This window comes from Vipera berus (genome assembly GCF_964194415.1).
Source record: "Vipera berus genome assembly, chromosome: 3".
NCBI classification, from domain to species: domain Eukaryota; kingdom Metazoa; phylum Chordata; class Lepidosauria; order Squamata; family Viperidae; genus Vipera; species Vipera berus.
Genome location: NC_138204.1, coordinates 87,877,826 through 87,898,438, shown reverse-complemented (window position 1 = coordinate 87,898,438; position 20,613 = coordinate 87,877,826). Strand labels below are relative to the sequence as shown.

Genomic DNA, 20,613 nt, shown 5'->3' with positions numbered 1-20,613 from the left:
TCCGAGGACATCTCTGTGGTCATGTGGCCGGCATGACTAGACGCCAAAGGCGCACGGAACGCTGTTACCTTCCCACCGCAGTGGTCCCTATTTTTCTACTTGCATTTTTTTTACGTGCTTTCGAACTGCTAGGTTGGCAGAAGCTGGGACGAGTAACAGGCGCTCACTCTGTTACGCGGCACTAGGGATTTGACCCGCCAAACTGCCGACCATCTGATCGACAAGCACCGGCCCCTAGAGTTGGAAACGACTTTTACAGTCAGCCAGATGTTTAGATTGGATTTGTCATGTTTATCTACTTATTGGGTCCTTCCCAAAGACCTGGGATAAACAGATGGTGTCGTTTAATAATATTAAAGATATTGTTCCAGGATGTAAGCAGTTCCAATTATTTATTTTTTTTATTTTTAATTCCATTTATATCCCGCCCTTCTCTGAAGACTCAGGGCGGCTTACAAGCTTAGCAGTAGCCTTCATTCTATGTATATGCCTGCTTGTTAGGGCTTTCACACACACACCCAAGCGGCATTATTACAAAGTCAGCTTAATTGCCCCCAACAATCTGGGTCCTCATTTTACCTACCTCGGAAGGATGGAAGGCTGAGTCAACCTTGAGCCTGGTGGGATGCGAACCTGCACTAATTGCAGGCAGCTGGTGTTACTTAAGGAGGCATTAGCCCACTGCTCCACCAAGGCTCTATTATAGATAGTCCTTGCTTAACTATCACAATTGGGACTAGAATCTTGGTCGTTGAGCAAAGCAGTAGTTAAGCGAGATGTCATGATTGCTCACGCGACTGCAATGACTGCAATCAACGGACTCCAGCTTGTGCTCATTAAGCGATCATGCAGTTCGTTTTAGCAGATGGTAAGGAGCAATGGATGCTTTGGTTCAGGGGTCTTCAAACTCAGCCCTTTTACGACTCATGGACTTCAACTCCCAGAATTCCTCAGCCAGCCACGCTGGCTGAGGAATTCTGGGAGTTGAAGTCCATGAGCCGTAAAAGGGCCAAGTTTGAAGACCCCTGCTTTGGTTGGTGAGGGGGGGGAAGACCTTGGGAGGGTCTGCTCAGGAGCTGAAAATCCTGCTGAAATCCAAGCAGGATTTTCAGCCCAAGGGAAAGACATGTGGGAAGCCCCCCAAAAGCAGACAAAGCGAAAGGCTGTTATTTTTTCCCTTCAGAACTTCATGTATGTAGCTGAGCATAAATTAAGCCTCTTCCCCTCTCCAGAGTTAAGTGGAAACTGACACGAAAACATCTTACAGCCGAAGCAACTCCATTGCGCAGGCGCGACTTACCGGCCTCAGCGAGCACGTTCTACGGTTACCGTGGTAACAAACGAGAGGTTCTCTACCTCCCCTCCCTCCCAACTCGCTCTCTCCGCCGACTGGCGCTCTTCCAAAACCCGCCCAAACGGCGGCCTTCTCCGCCCCCGCCCCCTTTTGTCTAATTCCCCCGTTTGTTGTTTAAAGCTCCGCCTGACCGCAGAACGGCCCTTCTCGCGAGAGGCGCGAGGTGAGTTTCTCGGGGAAATCGGGCTCCGGAGATTAGAACTGAGGTAATTAATGCGCCTCTTCGGCTCCCCTTTCCCCCCCCCCCCGGCCACTTTCCCCGCGTGTAGCGGAGAGCGAGCGCGTGAGAAAGCGCGTGCAGTCGCCTCTTTAGTGGTTTCTTTAGCCAAGTTGGTGTGTGTGTGTGTGTTCAGGTTTCCCTCTAATAGATGGGAGGGCGGTGATGTCAAGGAAAGCGCGAGAGAGAAAACGACGCGACAGCTGTCATTCGGGGTAGACCAGGGGTAGGCAACCTCGGCTCTTTTATGACTCATGGACTTCAACTCCCCGAATTCCTGAGCCAGCCATGGCTGGCTCAGGAATTCTGGGAATTGAAGTCCATGAGTCATAAAAGAGCCGAGGTTGCCTACCCCTGGGGTAGACCTTGGCTTCAATTCTCCCTCCCGCCCCGCAACCCCGGGGCCAGGAACTGGAGCTGGTGGACGCCCCTCCGCCATGGCGACTGAGGGGGAAGGGAGCCGAAAACTCTTGATAGGAGGGAGGGGAATAAAATGGACTCAGTTATCTAACTTGCTAGAAAAACGTGGTTTTGAGGCGGAAGCTGGTGGCCGGGTGGGTTCCTGTGTCGAATTTGATAACGTGTCATGTAAACTAGTAAAGGTTCACGTCAGGCTAGAAAATCGGCCTGTTTAACAAGGTGACCTTGGGTCGACCCAGCTCAGGCAAGAAATCAGATAATTTCCCTTCTCGCTACACAAGTATAAGGCGGATATCCAAGCCTTTGAAGGTGCTGCTTATGGCAGTGATGTTGTGAAATGAGAGGGTGAGGGTTTTATGTGTGGGTTAAAATGGGTTAAAATGTTTATAACGGGATTAGTTAAAGTGGGTTAAAATGTTTATAACGGGATTAGTTAAAAAATTCTGTTACAGTCTTGATGTAACTATTTTTTTGATGCAGATGTAGACCCATTCCCCACCCCCACCCCCCAAAATCTGGTTTCTTCCTCGTTTTAATTTCCACATTTTATTTCTCGTAAGTGCATCTACTGCCTTCATTTTGTGAATACTATCACCAGATTCACACTATCCTGGTGAATAGTTGTCATGACTTGCCTAGGATTGTCCAGATTTGGACCTCATCTTTCACATGTATCAAAATGCCTAATTGGATAATAATGATGATATCCATTTAGTTGTGTCCATCTCTTGGCGATTCTATGGGCCAGGTGTCTCCACATCTTCTGATCTTGCACTACTTCTTTGAGTTGTTTTATGCTCTGGCTCATGTCAGCTTTGATGGTGGCCTAATTGGAATGGAAGCATTATTCTGTGTTGGGGAAATTATTTAACAAGTGACCAAATCTGATTTGTTCAATCCTTGAAGCTTCATGTTACAATTCTAGTAACATCTTAGTGTTCCTGATACTTTTCTAGTGTTCCTTGTGTTTCTGATACCGTACTAGTTGAAAACATGTGTAGTTACATCTAACAAGTTCTACTGTTTTAATTGATTTAAAATACTTTTGTTTTCCATTTTTTGCCCCTTGGGAAAATCCATGGTAGCTAATGGGATAGTCATGAAATGGGAAATGTGCCTTATGTCAAACTGGAGAGTTACATTGCCCATGGTTGGCAGAAACAAAACCTTGGCTGAAGCATTCAGAGGGATCTCAAAGAGGTTTTATACAGAGAGTATGGAAGGCTAGTAGTGTTACGTGTCTCCCCATTTCTTCATGGCCTGCACACAGCCCTGTCCAATTTTTCCAGGGTTCTGCTGCTCCCTCCCCTCCACTCTTGCCAATATTCATGGGTGGCATATTTCACAGGCCCACCTATTCTCTGATCTTCCAACACCTTTCTTTCTTCCCTTGCATTCTGTCAGTTATTGCTGCCAATGTTCTAGCATGAGATCCTACCGGGATGCAGAGCTCCCTGAACTTCACAGTATCTTCTTTTTCTCTCTCCTTTTCCACCCACACACATTTCCAAAGAAATCCATAGTCTTGCCTTTTTCACTACACCCTCCCCATTTCTGCCTGGAATAACTGTATTTTGATCCTTATAACACTTTAATACTGTATATGGATTAAAACAACCAAAACGTGCATGTTTCTGTTTGTACATAGACCACCAAGCCTATCTACTTAATGGATGGTGTGGTTCATGCATGGAACATTTTGTATATATTTTCTGGTTAAGTATAATACATTAAAACAATTATGAGATTCCAGAAAAATAGTAGAAACTGACTAAATTGTATAGCCATTAACTCAGCTTATTAAAAAAGCTTTTAACCAGAGTACCAATTCATCAAAAAGGCAATCGCTAATGATCTGAGAGCCTTCCTAAAATGAAGATAAATGCCTTGATAAAAAATACATCTGTCCTGTATGTGAAAATTAATAAAAATAATTATTCAGTAAAGTAACGAATAATTTCCCTTTCCCAGGAGTACATTCTAAGAATAGTATCTGAAAACAAAATATGTAAAGTGTGATCAGTGGGGTCTGAGCTAAACATTGACTAGAAAAGGGATCTTACGTCATAGCTTGATTAATGCATTGGCATAGTTTGGTTAGGAAAAAGAATTAAAGGATTTAAAAAGTACTATCATAAGTTTGTCATAAAGTTCTGAATGTGGCCCATTTTGTACACAATGTACAGATTATAGAATTGGAAGAAGTACCAAAAATGAGTAGTTAGAAGAGGGAACTCAATCTAGCCTGCATTCCAGTGGTGGGATTCAGCCAGTTCACACCAGTTCGGTAGAACTGGTAGCTAATGTTTTGTTGTCCACGTCCAGAATGGACTTCCCGAAGCGGCATCCACACAAAGAAACGGTGGTTCCCATATTTGAATCCCACCACTGCTGCATTCCCAATTGCAACCAATAGTCAACAATTAAACTTAGTGTTTTTAGAACTTGATAAAGTGTGAAGTGATGTAACTTAAATCAATTTAGGTAAAAAAAAAGTCAATGAAATTATGCAAACAGTTTTTATTCTGGTCATATCTATTTTCTGTTTTGTTTACAACCTCTTTCCCCCTTCTTTGCCCATATGTAGCCGTTAATACATTTTTAAAAGTCCTCATGCAAATAATTGTGAATATAGGATAAAGTAGTGCTTAGGAAATATTGTAGCATTTGGGATTTTTAAATTAATTTAGAGAAATATGTTTAAGATGGCTAATATTAATGTGCACTGTGTGAAGAAACTGGACTGCATCTGTGATCATCCAATGAAATTAAGTTTTGGAACCTACACAATGCGTAAAAAGAAGCTATTCTTCATTTAGTGTATAGCTGTAGAATAGAATTATGAAACTAATTACAACATGTAGGGATGACCATTAACCTAACTGCCTTTTAAAGGGCATTTATTTTGATAAATTTGATGTCTGTAGAAAGATGTATCTGTTCTAAGGATTGAAAGTTTGTTGAAAGAAGTTAAAACAGCCAACTGCCCTTTTAGAGTTCTGCCCAGCTGTTTATGTCTTTTGCAAACCTGTTTACTTAAATCGTGTGAGATCCTTTAAATAAATGAGTGTGCTTTTATTTCATTGTTTGAAAATGAGAATTGACTGTGTAAGGAGAATATAAAAGTAAATTTAAGGTAGTGAAAACAGATACCTTAAATGTATGTGGTAAAATATTAAATGGATGATAACTGAGTACCAACTGTATAAAAAAGAGTGACAAGAACAAAATAAATGCATTGAAGTTGTTCAGTCATACAGAGAGAATGATTGAAGATTGTCAAAAAAATGTGTGGAGGAAGGATGAATGGACTCAGCAGAAGAGGAAGATCAAAAAAGTGGTTAAATGGAATGGATTGGATCCTGAAAAAGAAAGAAATGGGAAATTTAAAGAACAAATGAAAATATTGGGGATCATTAATATATTTTATTATGATGTAAATAGTTTAGAATCTAAAATATTCTAGTATTTTAGTAACTGTTTTACAGTTCATACAATGTTTTTATATTTCTTCTGTTAGGCATATTATTTGTAAGTCTTTTGTTGTTGTCTGTAAATTGTATTGATTTGAATTTCAGATGATCTATCCAGTAATTTAAAAGTAAAGCAGAAAGTCAAGGTTGTCATGGGTTTATCTGCATCCTCTCCATTAACTACAGTTCAGACAACTGTATCAGAGCCGCCTCAAAGTGAAGTCTCACAATGTCCCATGCATCAGAAGAACATGGAAGGTGAGTGTTCACTCTTATTAAAATAACCAGGCATTTTTCCAGGAATAAATATCTTTTTAAAGAACAGGAATAGTATCCACATTTTCATTAAAAGTATTTAGCTACTGGCTGATAAACATGAAAAACTACATTTTCTATCCATTTAGTTGTAGAAATGAGTTGGAATTGCTGCATGGTATGTTTTTATCTCTCCTTCATTTAGAGCACGGGTGTCAAACTCTTGGCGTCACATGACGTGTCGCGACGTATTGCGACTTTTTTCCCATTGCTAGCAATGGGGTGGGTGCAGTTTTGGCGTGACGCATCCAGCCCGTGGGCCGGCAGTTTGACACCCCTAGTTAGAGGAAAGCTAAACTTGGCCATTGAAGTCATATGGCTCAGAGGTAAAAATTTCTGGCTTGTTTCTAAAGGTTTGGAAGAACATTAAAGAGTAAAATGGGTACTATAGGTCTTGTTAATCTTTTTTACCTTTAAAATCCTTCTGAAATAGAGGCTAGAAGTTGCATGACAGAATTTAGTTTTTACTCCTAGTATGCAAGTTGGCATTTTAATACTTTTTTTCTATTACAGCCTGTCCAATAAAATCTGATGACAGTTCCAGTGAGAAGCAGAACCCACCTGTTCCTGCACATCAAGAAAGAGCATATGAATATGTACAATGCCCTGTCAAATCTAATACAGAAGAAAAGATTGATCCTAGGAATATGGTAATTTCATTTTTGTTCCCTGAGTGCACTGTTATTACAAAAGGGATGTTTTACACTTTTGAAAGATTAGGTGTTATTTTGCTATTCCTCTGTTTCTGCTTTCAAAATAAGTTCTTAATTGTTTCATTTGTCACAGTTGAACTGAGAATATATTAAACTAATCAATAGTGAAGATGAACACTAAATTTTCCTGTTGAAAACATTATTGCACCTGGCTGCCCTTAGAAATGATCTTGATATATTCCTTTCTTTATAGCTGCCTTTTCCAGAACTCAACTAGCATAATTTTGGAAAAACTATTTTTCAGTTTATTATGATTCTGCAAATAAACATTTGTGACAGGCCTGTATTCATTTTTGAATAAGAATTTGGCTAGTATTTTAATGATTTGGCTAGGTGAACTCAGAGATTAATGAAATGTTATTAGTTTCACTTGAGGCTTATAACATGAAATTCTAGTGTTGCAAACCTGCAAAAACCTGAAATGCAGCTTTATCATCCCTTCAAATTATAATTTTTAATATGGGAAATTATTCCTCTCAATGTGAAAGGGCAGTTTTCAACACGTCTTTTAAACTAAGTCATAGCTGTTTTAACATTTTGGCATCTGAGGTACTCTCATATTTAATAACACATAACTCCTTAAGTAACACCAGCTGCCTGCAATTAGTGCAGGTTCGCATCCCACCAGGCTCAAGGTTGACTCAGCCTTCCATCCTTCCGAGGTAGGTAAAATGAGGACCCAGATTGTTGGGGGCAATTAAGCTGACTTTGTAATAATGCCGCTTGGGGTGTGTGTGAAAGCCCTAATAAGCAGGCATATACATAGAATGAAGGCTACTGCTAAGCTTGTAAGCCGCCCTGAGTCTTCGGAGAAGGGTGGGATATATATGGAATTAAAATTAAAATAAATAAATAAAATAAATATATAGGAATGTAGCTTCCATATATTTAAGCTTTTAACCAGTTCATTACACCATTTTTTCTATTCCCAATTAAATTTTAGTTATGTTTAATTTCAGTTTTCATCCCCATTGTTCTTGATTCTCAGTTAAAAAGAAGGGCGTACATAGAATTGTTTAGAATTGGTATTTGATTTTCAGAAACTCTTATCTACAAATATCTACAAAGGAAGTAGTTGAAAAACTGCTGCTGCATAAATTAGGCAATGTCAGAGTTAAGTAAAATCTGAATGGAGTACTCGGCTTTTTTTCTCATAGAACGCTCAGAACGGCGTTCTGGAACCTTTTTTTTTTTTGCAAAAACAAAAAACAACCCAGCTCCTTTATTGGTTTTCCTAAGCCTATTGCAGGGCTAGCAATCTTGGCTCTTTTTTATGACTCGTGGACTTCAACTCCCAGAAATCCTGAGCCAGCCATGCTGAGGGGAAAGGGAGAGGTTTCCAAGCTGAGCCATGCTGCCTCAGGAATTCTGGAAGTCCTTGAGTCATAAAAGAGCCTGCACTAGAGGAGGACATTAAAATTATTTACAGGATTACTTCTTTAGGAACTAAACTTTTAGAATCTAAAACAGCTAATTCAGAAAAGCCAACAGGAAAGAACCTCACATTTTTCATCTGCTTCTGTCTTTTGGAAGGTAAAATTAGATAACAAAATAATCTATTTCTTATGTTAACATCTCTGCAATGAAATCAAAGGTAACAGGAAAGAAATGAGAAACATTTTTCTCAATGTAATATGTCTAATTTCCACAGCGGAAAGAAGCAGGCAGGCAGGGCGCGGAGGAACGGAGACCCGGCGACGTTTGGGGAGGTTTGGGGAGGCGCCCACAGCGGAAAGAAGCAGGCAGGCAGGGCGCGGAGGAACGGAGACCTGCCGACGTTTGGGGAGGTTTGGGCGCCTCCCCAAACCTCCCCAAACGTCGCCGGGTCTCCGTTCCTCTGCGCCCTGCCTGCCTGCTTCTTTCCACAGCGGAAAGAAGCAGGCAGGCAGGGCGCGGAGGAACGGAGACCTGCCGACGTTTGGGGAGGTTTGGGCGCCTCCCCAAACCTCCCCAAACGTCGCCGGGTCTCCGTTCCTCTGCGCCCTGCCTGCCTGCTTTCCGCTGTGGGTGCCTCCCCAAACCTCCCCAAACGTCGCCATTTCTGGATGTAATACAGATATTTTGGACTTATTTTTGTTTCTTTGCATGTTTGGTATTTTTAAAAAGGCATATGCTACTGACTACGCTTATGCACATATGTAACATGATCACTGCTTGTCCAAAATTTTACTATACAGATAATACTCCCAGAAATTATTTTAGCCTTTTTAATAAATGTTATTGATGTTAAGCTCACCAGGGAAAACATCATATATTGTTATGTATGTACTAGGTTAATTATTTAAAGACTGAAGTGCAACATAACTAGATTCTAAATACCGTATATACTTGAGTATAAGCCGAATTTTTCAGCCCACTTTTTGGGCTGAAAAATTCCACTTCGGCTTATACTCCAGTCAACAAAAAAAACTTACCGAGGACTTGTGCGCGGCCGAGGCTTTGGTGCTTCCGGGATCGCGCGCACCTCTCCCAAGCCACCGCCGTCCGGAGACCTGCCGAAGTTTGAGGAGGTTTGGGGAGGTGCGCGCACACCTCCCCAAACCTCCCCAAACGTCGGCAGGTCTCCGTTCCTCCGCGCCCTGCCTGCCTGCTTCTTTCCGCTGCAGAAAGAAGCAGGCAGGCAGGGCGCGGAGGAACGGAGACCTGCCGATGTTTGGGGAGGTTTGGGGAGGTGCGCGCGCACCTCCCCAAACCTCCTCAAACTTCGGCAGGTCTCCGGACGGCGGTGGCTTGGGAGAGGTGCGCGCGATCCCGGAAGCACCAAAGCCTCGGCCGCGCACAAGTCCTCGGTAAGTTTTTTTTGTTGACTGGAGTATAAGCCGAAGTGGAATTTTTCAGCCCAAAAAGTGGGCTGAAAAATTCGGCTTATACTCAAGTATATACGGTATTTAGAATCTAGTTATGTTGCACTTCAGTCTTTAAATAATTAACCTAGTACATACATAACAATATATGATGTTTTCCCTGGTGAGCTTAACATCAATAACATTTATTAAAAAGGCTAAAATAATTTCTGGGAGTATTATCTGTATAGTAAAATTTTGGACAAGCAGTGATCATGTTACATATGTGCATAAGCGTAGTCAGTAGCATATGCCTTTTTAAAAATACCAAACATGCAAAGAAACAAAAATAAGTCCAAAATATCTGTATTACATCCAGAAATGCCAACTTTGCAACCAATATTTCTCATCCATAACTATGGCACTATGTTTCTCTGGGATCAGTAACGCAACAGGGATTGTTTTTTCCTTCCAGTAACATATACCTAAAACCAGTTTATTGCATTTGGCAATTGTACTAAAAAAAATCTCATTCATTTAATTTGAAATCAAGTGAAAAATTGATTTAAATTATTTTATTAAAACAAATTAATGGCAATTCTTTTATAAAAAGTTGCCTCAAACAAAATGAGTTTGACATGCCTGCTCTAGATAGTTGAATGCTCCAAAATAAATTCTAGACCAGGCCTGTACATGCAGCCTACCAAGCACCCTTGGACAGAGCACAGACTTTTTTTTAAAGTAATAAAATCACCACCACTGCCCTGAAAGTCATGTTGCCTAGTGCCTCCATGGCTTACCATGACCACAAGCTCCAACACTGTAGATGCTCCTCTAGTCACCAAATCATTGATTAGCCCACCAGCATTCCTTTGCAGACCACAAAGATTTTTAATTTATCAGTTTGGGCCTTTCCTTTCTACAAGATAATAATAATAATAATAATAATAATAATAATAATAATAATAATAATAATAATAATAATAATAATAATAATAATAATAATAATAATAATAATAATAATTAGTAGTAGTAGTAATAGTAGTAGTAGTTGGAAGGGACCTTGGAGGTCATCTAGTCCAACTCCCTGCTCAGGCAGGAAACCCTATACCATTTCAGACAAATGGCTGTCCAGTCTCTTCTTAAAAACTTCCAGTGTTGGAGCATTCACCACTTCTGGAGGAAGGTTGTTCCACTAGTTAATTGTTCTAACTGTCAGGAAGTTTCTCCTTAGTTCTAGGTTGCTTCTCTCCTTGACTAGTTTCTATCCGTTGCTTCTTGTCCTGCTTTCAGGTGCTTTGGAGAATAGCTTGACTCCCTCTTCTTTGTGGCAGCCCCTGAGATATTGGAACACTGCTACCATGTCACCCCTCACCCTTCTCTTCATTAAACTACACATACCCAATTCCAGCAACCGTTCCCTATATGTTTTAGCCTCCAGTCCCCCAATCATCTTTGATGCTCTTCTCTGTACTCTTTCTAGAGTCTCGACATCTTTTTTACATCGTGGTGACCAAAACTGGATGCAATATTCCAGGTGTGGCCTTACCAAGGCATTGTAAAGTGGTATTAGTACTTCACATGATCTTGATTCTATCCCTCTGTTAATGCAGCCTAGCACTGTGTTGGCTTTTTTGGCAGCTGCAGCACACTGCTGGCTCATATTGAAGTGATTGTCCACTAGGACTCCGAGATCTCTCTCACAGTTACTACTATTGAACAAGGTACCACCTATACTATACATGTGCATTTGGTTTTTCCTGCCTAAATGTAGAACCTTACTTTTTTCACAATTGAATTTCATTTTGTTAGATAGTGCCCAGTGTTCGAGTCTGTCCAGATCCTCTTGTATCTTAAGCCTATCTTCTGGAGTATTGGCTATTCCTGCCAGCTTGGTGTCATCTGCAAATTTGATGAGTTCCCCATCTATCCCCTCATCCAAATCGTTGATGAAGATGTTGAAGAGCTGCACAGACCTCTTCTAGATTTCCCTCTTGCCTTTCCGAGTTAACTCCTTGGTCTGTCATTGAGCAAGAATTGACTTTGTAGGGAAGCATATTATCATTTGATGTATACTTAACATATGTTCTACCTTTATTTACCAATTATGTAATATTTGTATGCAATCCACATGGCGAGTTTTGGGGAAACTTACAATAGAAAAAATATATTTTTAAAATCATAAGATTAAAACATCGCCTGGCCCGCACCGCCTCTGCTGCCCGCATTGCGCAGCCCTGCCATATAGAGTGGGCTCTGCTGCTCCCACAGCACCAGCCGCGCCGGCTCCAGCCCCAGGGAGGGGAGCCCGCCGCCAACACCCTTCTCACCTTTGACTGCAGCAGCACCGCCCCCCCACCCCTCCGCCTCCTGCGCCCACCAAGATGAGAGTTCCGGCACCTTTTTTTTTAGAAAAAAAGCACCGGGAGTACTAAAGGACTAACATGTTAGTCCATTCAGTGTATTTGGCCTGTAGTCAAAGCACTATATCAGAATTAAACTTATTTGTCTTGAATTCAAATACAATGAAGCAAGTTGATAAATGGAATATATTTGCTTCTCTAACTTTGTTTTTAATATTTTATTTAGATGCCACCTCCTAATCAACAACCATCCGTTGGGCAACCTTTTTCATTATCTACAGTAAGAGAAGAGTCAACTATTCCTAGAGCTTATTCAGAAAAAAATTGGGTTTATCCCTCAGAACAGATGTTTTGGAATGCAATGCTTAGGAAAGGGTAAGAAAATTATAAATGTAGTTTTATATTAGTTTTACAGAATAATGATATGTATAGAACCAAAGAACATGTTTCTCATACCTTCCTATTGTAACATTTGATTTAAGTTCTCACAAAAAATGATTTTTTTTGAAAGACCTTTATCTAAAAATGGTAAGAAAGGCATTTTTTTGGTAAAATCTGAGTAGAAATGACATAATTACTATCAGTCTATTATTTATACATTAACATTTTTTGAAATATATTCAGCATTCCTTGCTTGGTCCAGATTCCTTGGTTGCTTCCAAATTTCTGCAGATTATTAGAGAAGATTTCATTATTAGAGAAGATTAGAGATTAGATTAGAGAAGATTAGAGAAGAATTCTTTATTATCAATTAAAAATTATATAAAAATATAATTTGGACAATATACAGGATTTTTGGAATACATAAGATTTTTTCAGGTTAATTGGACTTTCCAGAAGTTGATCAGAAAAATTGGTTGTCGTTTATCTTAAGTTGGAGATGCAGTAGTTTTGAAAGTACACTAGTACATCTGCTTCATTAATGTTCATTTGTAGCTATTTATTGGTTGAATGTTATTATGTAGCACCAGGGAATTGAGATTATAAGATTATGTTGTTAATGTGTTGTTAAATTCCGAAAATCTTGAGCATCTCCATTTATGAATTTATACTTGAACAGTTACCAAAAATATTAATTGAAAGCAAGCTTGAGTACCAAAAACTAAAGTTTTACCAACAAAATTCATCAAATCTTAGCTTTTGAACTGGCTCTTTATTGCTGACAATTTTATTCTAAGTGATCAAGATTTAACCTGTTTAAAAATTGAGTTATAGTAATTTTATACAGATAATAATTGTTATATTAGTATTAGCGTTGTAATAATGTAGCAGCCTTGGATTTTTTTTTCTTTTTCTCCCTATTCATGCCCCAACCTATCTGGAATTTGGGGCAGATTTGCAAGGTAAATGTTAATTGGCTTTGTTGTTTACATTTATTAAGAGTTAAAAAAACCAAATATTTTTTAAAATGTGAGTGTGGGTGCGTGCATATGTTCACGCCTTCAAACCAGTGTTGACTCTTGGTGTCTGGATGGGCCCTTGCAGTTTTCTCCGCAAGATTTCTGAAGTGATCTGCCATTGCCTTTCCTAGGGCTAAGAGAGATGAATTTACTTAAGGTCACCCAACTGGCTTCGTGCCTGAGCAAGGACTAGAACTCATAGTCTTCCAATTTCTAGCCTGATGCCTTAACTGACATACCAAACTGGCTCAAAATCAACTTTAGTAGTTTCTTTATGTTATGTAATTTATGAACTTTGTACTTTGTAAATTCACAATCACTTATTGTTTGTTTAGTAAAAGTAGGCTAGGAAGAAGTTAATCTTGATTCAATGTTTAAGGTCAGCACATTTTTTTTCCAATTAGAGTGAAAGGAGGAGGAGGAAGAGGAGAAGGAGGAGACTGAGATACTTATTACATTGTATTTACTTCCTCTCTTTAGGGAGTGGAAGGTTATGTAATGCCACCTCTATACAACCGCAGTTCTAGGAAATAATTGGACTAAGAAGCAGTGAACAGGCTCAAAGTCACTCATCAAACTCAGTGGTCAAATGAAGACATGAACCTGGATCTTTCTAGTGTACCTCAACCTCTTAAATGTTACATTATGCTAGCAAATACCACATAAACAGCTCACCTCTTCATCTTGCTAACTTTTTCAGTATTGCCTTTTTTTTAGCTGGAGGTGGAAAGATGATGACATGTCCCCAGAAGATATGTCTAATATTATCAAAATTCATAATCGGAACAACGAACAGACTTGGAAGGAAATTTTAAAATGGGAATTACTTCATGTTAGGCAAGTATATATACAATTTTAAATTATAATGCTTTCTGATATGCATGTCTGAATGTGTTCTGAAAGTATACAGGCATGTCAAACTCGTGATGTCATGTGACGTCACGTGACATATCGTGACTTTTTCCCCATTGCTGGCAATGGGGTGGGTGCGGTTTTAGTACGATGCATCCGGCCAGCGAGCCGGCAGTTTGACATGCCTGGTATAGTAGAAGTGGGAAACTGATAGAAATCCTTTCTGGAACATTCTAGTAATGCTATTTTTTTTTCACCTTTCAATTGTCAATAGCTATCCTTTATTATTATTTTTTATTTTGTGCCTTTGAGTCAGTGTTGACTCTTGGTGACTGTCTGGACTAGTTCTTGCAATTTTATTTGCAGAATTTCAGAAGCAGTTTGCCACTTAGGGTTGTTTCTTAGGACTGAGAGAATGTCTGCCTAGGGTTACATTGTTAGCCTTGTGCCTAAGGCAGAACTTGTCCTGATTTCTAACTTGATGCCTTAATCACTACACCAAACTGACTCTGTTTAACTTTCTAGAACCCAATTTGTCTTTAAGTACAGGTAGTCCTCAACTTACAACTGTTCAACAGCCCTGAAAAAAGTGACATAACCTTTTTTCACACTTACGACCATTATAGTCACGCGATAAAAATTCAGATGCTTGGCAACTTACGAGTAACTGAGTTGTAAGTCGAAGACTACCAGTATTCTTAAGAGACTGTTTGAATGTCTCTTACACTCTGTCACTAGATCATTTAGCATAAAGGTAAAGGTAAAGGTTCCCCCGCACATGCGTGCTAGTCATTTCTGACGCTAGGGGCCGGTGCTCATCTCCGTTTCAAAGCCGAAGAGCCAGCGCTTGTCCAAGGACGTCTCCGGGGTCATGTGGCCGGCATGACTAGACGCCAAAGGCGCACGGAACGCTGTTACCTTCCCACCATAGTGGTCCCTATTTTTCTACTTGCATTTTTTTTACGTGCTTTCGAACTGCTAGGTTGGCAGAAGCTGGGACGAGTAACAGGCGCTCACTCTGTTACGCGGCACTAGGGATTTGACCCGCCAAACTGCCGACCATCTGATCGACAAGCTCAGCGTCCTAACCCACTGAGCCACCGCGTCCCTTCATTTAGCATACTTTTCCTCAAAAGATATGTGGAGAGTGGCTTTCATCATTTCTTGCCAAACTACATATGTAAGTTGAGAGGTGCACAATATACATTATTTAGTTCTTCACTGCAGTGTCCTTATATTCTAACAAGAGCTATAAAAACCTGCAGAATATTTAAACAAATGTAATAAAATATTTTTTTGCTTTCTGTTTTTTCCTGCAAAATGGATAAGTATTTCCCTTACTATAACATAATTATAAATAAAATTATATTACATAATACAATAATATAAAAACTAGAAAATGAGATTGATTACATAGACTGCTGTCTCCTAAACAAACAAAAATGAACAGAACTCTCTTTGGAAATCAGAAACTTCATATTAACAAAAATGACAAAAAATTAATTTTCCATCAGATTTATATTAAAATATCCCCGCCAAACCTGAAATTTTCTTTCCCAATTGTTTTAAAGCTGAATATATTCCTAAATTGTCTTATGTTTATCTCTTCAAGGGGAAATGAAAAATCTTTTTTAGGAAAGAGGAAGCTTATCTCTATTGGAAAGTTTTGTTTTTGAGCCCAGATTTAGGTGAATTCTGTTTAAACATTTTGCTACTTTTTAGTTGGCTTCAGAATAGCTTTTAACTTTTTGCTCAAGGTGAAAAAAATTAACATACACAGCTACACAGAATTAATATATTAGTCCCCAGAATTAATGTAATATACAGTGCATTCAGAAAGTGTTCAGACCCCCTTTTGTCAATTTTGTTATGCTGCAGCCTGATTCTACAATTGTTTTTTTTATTGAAAAGTTTTACAGTACATTTTTTTAAAAAGAAAAACTCCCTCCCTCCCCCTCCCCTCCCCCTTACCCTCCCTTACCCTCCCCTGCCCCCCCCCCCTGACTTCCCAGAGCTGAGTACAGGGTATAAACTTTACAAACTTAAGCTAAAATATGCTAACAAGCTAAAATAAAACATTAAATTCTATCGCACTTTAACTCCCCTTAAACATAACTATATTACTAACAAATAACATAACTAATGATACATCATATAAAACCAATACTTATTCAAATGCTAAATGAAACTCTTTAGTCCCATATTTATTCTGAATATATTCGATCCATCTTCTCCATTCCACAATGTATCTCTGTTGCGATTGTTCTTTCAAATATGCTGAAATCTTTGCCATTTCCGCCAAGTTAGAAACTTTCAAAGTCTACTCTTCTATAGTAGGCAGTTCCTCCTCCTTCCAATATTGCGCTACTAAAAGTCTTGCTACCGTAATTAGATTCAACATAATTTAGTATCTATGACAGTAAAATCTGTAATAATACCCAACAAAAACAACTGTGGAGAAAACCTTATCTTTTTCTTAAATATCTTCTGCATGCTCCACCAAATTTTAATCCAAAAAGCTTTGACTTTTTTACAAGTCCACCATATATGATAATACGTTGCATCCTCACAACCACACCTCCGACATTTAGGCTGGCAGTTCGGATACATACTTGCTAGCTTTTTAGGGTCTAAGTGCCACCTATAAAACATTTTATAAAAATTCTCTCTTAAATTCCGTTCCGTTTCTGAGTCAATTTCTATCAGTGCATTATATATCCTTCTTATATGTGCTTGACCTTGATCTCTAATTTGTTTTACCAAATTTCCATCAGTTATCGAAATGCCAACTTTCTGATCTTCTTTCCATCTTGCTTGTAACTGCCCACACTGGAACCAAGTTTGTACTATCTTTTCTTCTTTTAAAATATTATATGGCTTTAATTGCCATACATTCCTTTCTATCCTTATAATTTCTTTGTATGTAATCACATCATGTTTAAATCCCACATTTATATTTTCTATTGCATGTTTAGGTATTGCCCAGATTGGTATTTTATAATTTAACTTATGTCTATATTTTTTCCATACTCGCAACAGAGCATACCTTAATATATGTATCTTAAAAACATTATCCACCTTCTTATCATACAATAAATATGCATGCCAACCAAATAACAAATCATAACCCTCAAGATTTAATAATCTCCCTTGTGTTACTGATTCTACAATTGTTGAAATTCATTTTACTCTCAGTGATTTACACTCAGGACCCCATAATGACAAAGTGAAAACAGAATTTTAGAAAGTCTGTAAATTTATTAAAAAGAAATATCACTTTGACATAATTATTCAGACCCTTTGCAACAACACTTGAAATTTAGCTCTGGTGCTTCCCATTTCTCTTGATCCCCGCTAACATGTTTCTACATCTTGATTGGAGTCCACCTGTGGTAGACTAAATTGATTGGTCATAATTTGGAAAAGCACACGCCTCTCAATAGAAGGCCCCACAGCTGACAACGGATACTGTAGCCGAGCAAAAGCCATAAGATCAAAGTAATTGCCTGCGGAGTTCAGAGACAGGATTATTGCAAGGCACACATCTGGGGAAGGCTACAATAAAATTTCTGTTGCACTGAAGGTTCCTAAAAGCACAGTGGCCTCCATAATTCTCAAATGGAAAAAGTTTGGCACAACCAGGACTCTTCCAACAGCTGGTTGGCAGGTCAAACTGAGCAATTGGGGGAGAAGGCCCTGAGTAAGAGGTGACCAAGAACCCAATGGTCACTCTTGACTGAGCTCCAGAGATCCGGTGTTCAGATGGGACACAGTTTCAGAAGGTCAACCATCACTGCAGCCTTTTACTCATCTGGGCTTTATGGCAGAGTGGCTAACGGAAGCCTCTCCTCAGTGCAAAACACATGAAAGTCCGCTTGGAGTTTGCAGAAAAGCACCTGAAGGACACTCAAACTATGAGGAACAAGATTGAACTATTTGGCCTCAATTCTAAACGTTCTGTCTGGAGAAAACCAGGCACTGTTCATTTTAGACGTTTCTAAAATTCTGTTTTCACTTTGTCATTATGGGGTACTGAGTGTAGATTAATGGGGGGGAAATGTATTTCAACAACTGTAGAATCAGGCTGCAGCATAACAAAACTGACAAAAGTAAAGGGGGTCTGAATACTTTCTGAATGTACTGCATATTATGAATGAATGAACCTTTATTGTCAAAGTACAACCATGTATACATTGAGATTGGCTGAGCCTCCCTTCGTGCCCCCACCCTCCAACTTAGTGTCACAAACCCTCCATCTTATTACACCATGTGAACTAATTGCACAACACACCGGCCTCGCAAGTCAATTATGCATAAAGTTTATAAAAATTATTTCCCGTTCAAAAGCCTAACAGCCCATGGATAAAAGCTGTTTTTCAGCCTGTTGGTGCAGCTGGCTATACTCTTATATCTCCTACCCAATGGTAGGAGAGTAAAGAGATACCGTCCAGGGTGTGAGTCCTCCCTGACAATTTTCCTCACTCTTCCAAGGCAGCGAGCCCTGGCGATGTCATCCCGTGGTGTCAGGGGACAGCCCACAATGTCTTGTGCTGTGCTCACAACCTGTTGTGATTCAGGGTCAGCCTGTGGGTTCGGCAGTTGGGTCGGACGACTCAGAGGAGGAGGGGGGTGTTGAAGAGCTTGCTGAGGGGGTTGGAGAGCTTGCTGATGAGAGCCCTCAGCCAGGCCCCTCCCACCTGGTCACGACGCAGACCCAGCTGTGTGAGCCTGACAGCGTGGATGAAGATGACCCACAGCTGGCCCTGTTCAAGGACGCCCGACGCAGGAGGCAGTCAATCAGGAGTAAACAGAGGAAGGCAATGGGGCACCTCGGAAGGAGGCAGAGAGAAGCCACGCCCTGAACTGTATAAAAGGGGAATGTGTGGGAGGGCTGGTTTGCTGAAGGCAACCGCTTGAATAGCTCCTGTTTCATGGTTCGTGTCTTGTTCTGTTTGCTTTTGTATCCATAAATTTGGCAGGCTTAGTTCCAGCCTCTTGCCTTCTTGTAAAAGGGGTTGTCCCTGCCTTTTCTGCAGGGCCGGTAGCAGGCTGGTACAGAACACCACCCTCTGTAATGCTTTCCTATCCGTGGCTTTCAGACCAGCATACCAAAACACAATACCATACGAGAGGACGCTCTCTATAGTAGACCGGTAAAAGAGGGTCATAAGCCGTTGTTCTACCCTGTTCTTCCGCAAGACCCTGAGAAAGTGAAGTCTCTGTTGGGCCTTTCTGGCCACCTGGGTTGTATTAACTTTCCAGGTCAGATCTTTGCAGAGGTAGACTCCCAGAAATTTAAAGGAGGAAACTCTCTCCACACAGTCCTCCCTGATGTAAAGTGGGGCAGGTTCCTCCTTTTTCCTCCGGAAGTCTAGCACCATCTCTTTTGTCGATGTTCAGGTGCAGTTGTTGTTACAACGCCATATGGATAGTTTTTGTACCTCTGCCCTGTATGCTGTCTCATCCCCATATTAACTCTAGAGAATTGCTTTTAATTGATATTTCTTATGAATGTTCTGTAAGACACAATATTTTATTCTCTGAACTTGGAGCTTTTATGTTTTTAAGCCCTTGTTATGGCTGTTTAGGGCTGAAATTTGTGCCCTAGTTGGATATGTTCAATTTGTTTTTCTGCATTGCTTTTCATTATGTATTTCTAAAATTATTTTTCAGGGACTGTCCATGTGGACCAACCCTTGTTCAATTTGGAGGTAAAGCTAAGGAATATTCTCCGAGAGCTAGAATACGATCCTGGATGGGGTATGTTGATTTTTGTTTTCTATTTAAAAGGAGAGAAATCTTAAAATTAATTTTTTTTGTTTTCAGCAGAAGACTGAGTATTGGTAATATGGTACTTTCTACAATTAGAATTGCAAATGTGACTTACATATTATATCTATATATCTATATCTATATCTATCTATATCTATATATCTCCTGTCTGTCTATGTCTGTGTGTCTGTCTCTGTCTGTCTGTCTGCCTATCAGAGAGCGCATAATTACAAATTGTTTTTCCTTCCAGTTATGAACTGCCTTTTGACAGACACGATTGGATTGTTGACCGCTGTGGAACACAAGTCCGATATGTCATTGATTATTACGATGGAGGAAAAGTAGATAACAACTATCAGTTTACCATTTTGGATGTTCGTCCTGCTTTTGATTCCTTGACTGCTGTGTGGGATAGGATGAAGGTGGCTTGGTGGCGTTGGACTTCATAATTGATTTTACATGGTGTGAACAGGACTATATTACTTCAATCTAGTAAATTTTAATAAAGTTTATGTTACCAATGCTTCTACTGATAGCGTGTATCCATGCTCAAAGTGGGGATGATGGAAAAATGAATTATTTTAAACACATTGTTATTTAAAAATCATAGTGTTAGTTTTCTGTTTGTATCAACTTTTTAGGTTCCTCATATATTAAGATATTTATTTGGATCAGTTGTTACTATTGCTATGATATCAGTGCCCTAAAACTACAATTAAATATAAATTTGATTTTGCTTTGAAATATACTATCTGCCATCAAAAAAGGGAAACAGAATAGAATGGGAATGGGAGAGGGAGTTCAGTGCAGTGCAGTGGAGAGCGGAGTTTAGTGGACTAGAATAGAATAGAACAGAATAGAAGTAGAGTAGAGTAGAGTAGAGTAGAGTAGAGTAGAGTAGAGTAGAGAGTAGAACAGAACAACAACAGAATAGAATAGAATAGAATAGAA

At 39.7% G+C, this 20,613-nt stretch overlaps 2 protein-coding genes across 6 annotated transcripts in view; both read left to right on the top strand.

The window, feature by feature from the left end:
* The window catches only part of LOC308666352 (TLC domain-containing protein 4-B-like), a 38,171-nt gene extending 32,530 nt beyond the window's left edge, over positions 1-5,641 (top strand). Inside the window, exon 8 of the mRNA XM_081325115.1 lies at positions 5,570-5,641. The gene's annotated coding sequence lies outside the window, so the exon portion shown is untranslated. The remainder of the gene's footprint in view (positions 1-5,569) is intronic.
* The window catches only part of HCCS (holocytochrome c synthase), a 33,290-nt gene extending 13,105 nt beyond the window's left edge, over positions 1-20,185 (top strand). For 2 of the 5 annotated variants that reach the window (XM_081325111.1, XM_081325108.1), the window contains exons 2-7: positions 5,570-5,722; positions 6,293-6,429; positions 11,865-12,013; positions 13,756-13,875; positions 19,564-19,650; positions 19,913-20,185. In XM_081325111.1, coding sequence (XP_081181237.1) covers positions 5,617-5,722; positions 6,293-6,429; positions 11,865-12,013; positions 13,756-13,875; positions 19,564-19,650; positions 19,913-20,111 — 798 coding nt within the window. In that variant the 5' untranslated portion in view covers positions 5,570-5,616 and the 3' untranslated portion in view covers positions 20,112-20,185. Of the gene's footprint in view, positions 1-1,485; positions 1,561-2,317; positions 2,337-5,569; positions 5,723-6,292; positions 6,430-11,864; positions 12,014-13,755; positions 13,876-19,563; positions 19,651-19,912 lie in introns of those variants that run through there. The other 3 variants (XM_081325107.1, XM_081325109.1, XM_081325110.1) reach the window with 3 other exon arrangements.
* Positions 20,186-20,613: the final 428 nt, after the last annotated feature.